At 38.4% G+C, this 4044-nt stretch overlaps 1 protein-coding gene across 1 annotated transcript; it reads right to left on the reverse strand.

The window, feature by feature from the left end:
* Positions 1-213: 213 nt before the first annotated feature.
* Nek2 lies at positions 214-3732 on the reverse strand. Its single transcript, XM_073979182.1, has one exon. It carries the CDS (start codon positions 2983-2985, stop codon positions 589-591), a length of 2397 nt encoding a protein of 798 aa, XP_073835283.1. The 5' UTR covers positions 2986-3732; the 3' UTR covers positions 214-588.
* Positions 3733-4044: the final 312 nt, after the last annotated feature.

Raw genomic sequence — 4044 nt, forward strand, 5'->3', positions numbered from 1 at the left:
ACATCGAAAGACAATAAAAAGTAAATTGTTTTAAATTTCAAAATTATTTTTTATATTTTTTTCTCTTTCTACTCTTATAGTTAGTATTAACATATTCTTAAATGGATTATTTAAATTTTATGTACATATTTCTTATGTATTTTCTAGCACAAGAAAAACATTATATCATTATAAATAAACAGGGCCACAAGTAATACATTCGTTAACAATTTCAAAACAATCCTCGAACAGCCCTTAAACTATTTTTAAGCCAACATTTTAAACTTTTTGAGGGAGGAGTTATTAGTCGATATGGTCAATATTTAATATTGTATGATATTTTAGGTATACTTACTTTCCAATCGAAAGACAATGAAACAAGTAAATTGTTTTAAATTTCAAAATTATTTTTTATATTTTTTCTGATTCTACTCTTATAGTTAGTATTAACAAATTCTTAAATGGACTATTTAAATTTTATGTACATATTTTTTAAGTATTTTCTAACATAATTGAAATAATTTCCAAATCACAAATCTTTAATTTTAATTCCCAAGAAGAACATATAGATATACCCATGGCAAGAAACTGAAACTTGGCACCACACTTTCAAAGTACAATCTGTTCTCGCATTCCTATTGGAGCCTGATGATGAACATTTGTGGGAACCATTAGTGAGCGGCGCATACGATTACGTTGCAATGTGTTCCGTTCACGTACTGATTGCCTTATTTTGTGACGGGGAGCCATACCACCACCCTCAGCAGCATTCATGGCGGCCAACATTTCAAAGGCAGCTTTTTTGTGTTCTTTGGTCCAAATGTTGGTGAGATCAGCAGTTTCGCATTTGGAAATAATACGTTCTTCTTTTGGAGGCAGGGAAGTACGACGTTCTTGAGCTGCTGCCGTTGTTGCTTGGTTTAGAATTGGAGGTGGAGGAATGGTGGATGAACCAGATTTGCTTGTTTGATTACTGGAAGCCGACTCTTTATTATTACGACTTAAACCGAATATTGAAAGTATCGATTTACGTCGATTTGTTGTAGAAGATGCTGTCGACGAAGCTGAATTTGTGGTACTGGAACTTTCATTGGAATCATCGCTGCCCTTACTCGATACACTTGTTTGCATTTGATTTGTATTGCTGGGGGTTATTAGCTTACATGGTTTCGACTCAATGTCATAGGTTATGAACTTCTTGGGCGATTGAAAGGTAACCTTTCTTAATGCTGGAAAGGCCTTTGGAGCTGGCAGTGTTGCCAAATTAAGTTTGGCCACTGTGGGTTCATGCAACAACGTGGTATCTGTTGGTTCTATGGTACAATATGTTTCATCGGGATTTACTGGTTTCCTGGGCGGTATTGGGGGTGGCACTTCAGATGCAGGACGCATATCTGGTAATGATATACGTGATCTTTCATTGACACTGGATGGTCGACTGTTGGAATTTGATTTTGCCGCCTGCTGCTGCTCTTCATTAAACGACTTGAATTTTGCCATTAAACTTTGTTCAAAGGCAATCAGACGCTTTTCTTTTTCATTGAGTTGTTGTTCTCGAGAATTTAGGGCCTCCTCTCTTTGTCTCAGCAAAGATTCCTGGGCACGAATGGCATGTAATCTTTCCTGTAAGACACCATCAAAGATATCCCGGGTAAGCACATCAGGCGAAAGTTCAACCTCTTCTTCTTCTTGGGAGAAATATTTTGGTTTTATGGTTTCGTCTATTGTGGCATATTCCTCTCTTCGTATGGTTTCATATAACTCTGGATCCGATAGTTGTAGTTTAGGATTTATGGGAAATATTCTTCGCTTGGCTGAGTAGAAGAGTTCTGCTCTCAGGTCTGGTGTAAAAACGCCCGTTATACTCAAACGCCTTTGGCCATAACCTTCATGAAAACTATTTTGCTCTGAATAAACCGTGCTGGAGAAGTCGTGTAAGGGGTGTAAGGGGCTGTATTCCAATTTACAGCGGGCCTCCGGCTCGTCCGATGTGGTTACATAAAAATCTTGTTCCACACTTTCAATGTCCACCAAACGAGGAAATTGATTGCCCAATTCATTGATGTTACGCACCAAGATGGGATGTCTGGAAATAACTTCAATGCTGGGCCTTTGTTCATATTCCACCTCCAACATGAAGGCAATGATCTCCTGTAAATCTTTGGAATATATTTCGGGAATTTTGTTGAATTTTCCATTGGAAATATTTGCCGAAAGTTGTGTGAATTCTTTGCCCTTAAATGGCGGACGTAGGGCACACATTTCATAGATCAAACAGCCCACAGCCCAAACATCAGATTTGCGATCATATTTGGAACCTTTTACCATCTCTGGACTCATATAGTAGGGAGTGCCGACAAAGGTTTCGGCAAACGACTCATTGCGCTTTAGCATGCGGGCCAAACCAAAATCACCCAACTTGACATTGCCCTCCATATCAAGGAAAATATTGGCTGGTTTTATGTCGCGATGTAGGATTGTGCCGTCTTTGATTTTATTGTGGCACACCTGTAGGGCCCGACAAAGTTGAAACAAAACCCGCCATATGTAGCGTTCCTCGAAACGTTTATTTTCAGCCTTTGCCTTGGCTATGAGTTGGGACAAATCTCCACCCTCACAGCATTCCATGACAATGAATATAGACTTAGCTTCATGATTGACCAAGTGGTGATAGTATTGGACAATATTTGGATGTTGCAGTTGGCGTAGAACTCGTATTTCAGATATTAGAGACTCCTTTTGTGATTCACTCAGCTCGTCGTAATCCATGCCTTTCCAGGCAAACAGCTCACCCGTTTCTTTATCGCGCACCTTAAAACATGTCCCAAAGGCACCATTGCCAATAACCGATATAACCTCATAGTCTTGCAATGTTTTCCTGGCAAATTGTGCACTTATATCCATATCGTGGGCGGAGGATGATGAGGAAGTTTTCATTCTTTCGACACTCATTTTGTTCACATTTACTCTTACGTTTTGTATGGCTGTTGAGCGCGTCGCCACCATACAACCGAACCGTACAAACTTTAAAATTAAACTGATTGCTTGCCGGCAACCAAATGTAGTGATTTGAGCCAATGCCCAAGATAAAATCGCTCTCTACCTACCTACTTGGCACTCTCCCCTTGCAAAGGAAACAAAATCCAGGCTTGAATTGCACAGTAGGGTGTGGAGATTTTGGTTTACTCTCTACGATTACACGCTGGATTTAGGGTTCTTAAGCGTTCTCAGAAGGGTATTTGGGTTTACAGGTATATTCTATTCCAGACAAACACACACATACAACGATATACACATTCATGTGTTTGTATACAATATTAACAGCGATAAACAATGTTTGTCCACCACTATAAACAGGTATGGCAGATAGATAGATCTCCTCTTCGATGCTCAGAACAAAACAACAATGGGACAAAACAATTGTAGGTGTTTGTATGTTTGTCTGTTAGTTAGGCTCCATGTTGAGTTACCGGTTTCATGGCACTTTTCGCTCGCAGCTAGCAGCTCTCCTCTTCTACTTCTTCTCTACGTGATGTATACAAATAAAAACCGTTGGATCTAATCTTTAACGTGATCAAGTCAGCACGCCTTCTATGGTTATTGTTATTGTCTCCTCGTACCTTTTGTAGAGAAAATCTTTAATTGGTTTGTATTGTTTTGAAATTTTTATTTTCCAATTTTGTGTGATAAAAGAAAAAGAAGAAACAGACTTGACCTTAGTTTTGTGGCCTTACAAGTTAGTTTGAGCAAAGGGAAAAATAGGAAATTTTCTGCAAAATTGTTGTGTGTCCCAAACACAAAAATTACGTGAGAAAACTGATAATGAGTGCGATTTAAGAACAAAGTTTCCTCTTACATTATTAGTGTGTCACTTGATATTGTTGTTTTTATCAGGCATCCGCAATAATCCCTGTGCAATTGAAGGCCATATTTTTGGAACCAAAATCACCTTAAAAGATTTGTGAGGTTATTGTTTGATCTTAGATCTTATTTCCTTTTTAGGTTCAAATTCACTATTTAGAACTCAAAACAAATGAAAGAAATATTTCGGACACAGTGCTCGAA

This window comes from Musca autumnalis, unplaced genomic scaffold (assembly GCF_047663935.1).
Source record: "Musca autumnalis isolate F117 unplaced genomic scaffold, ASM4766393v1 scaffold_3, whole genome shotgun sequence".
In the NCBI taxonomy this organism is placed as follows: domain Eukaryota; kingdom Metazoa; phylum Arthropoda; class Insecta; order Diptera; family Muscidae; genus Musca; species Musca autumnalis.

Bases quoted from the DNA above. Each gene is read 5' to 3' on its own strand.
- Nek2 (XM_073979182.1), bottom strand. From the start codon at position 2,985: ATGGTGGCGACGCGCTCAACAGCCATACAAAACGTAAGAGTAAATGTG.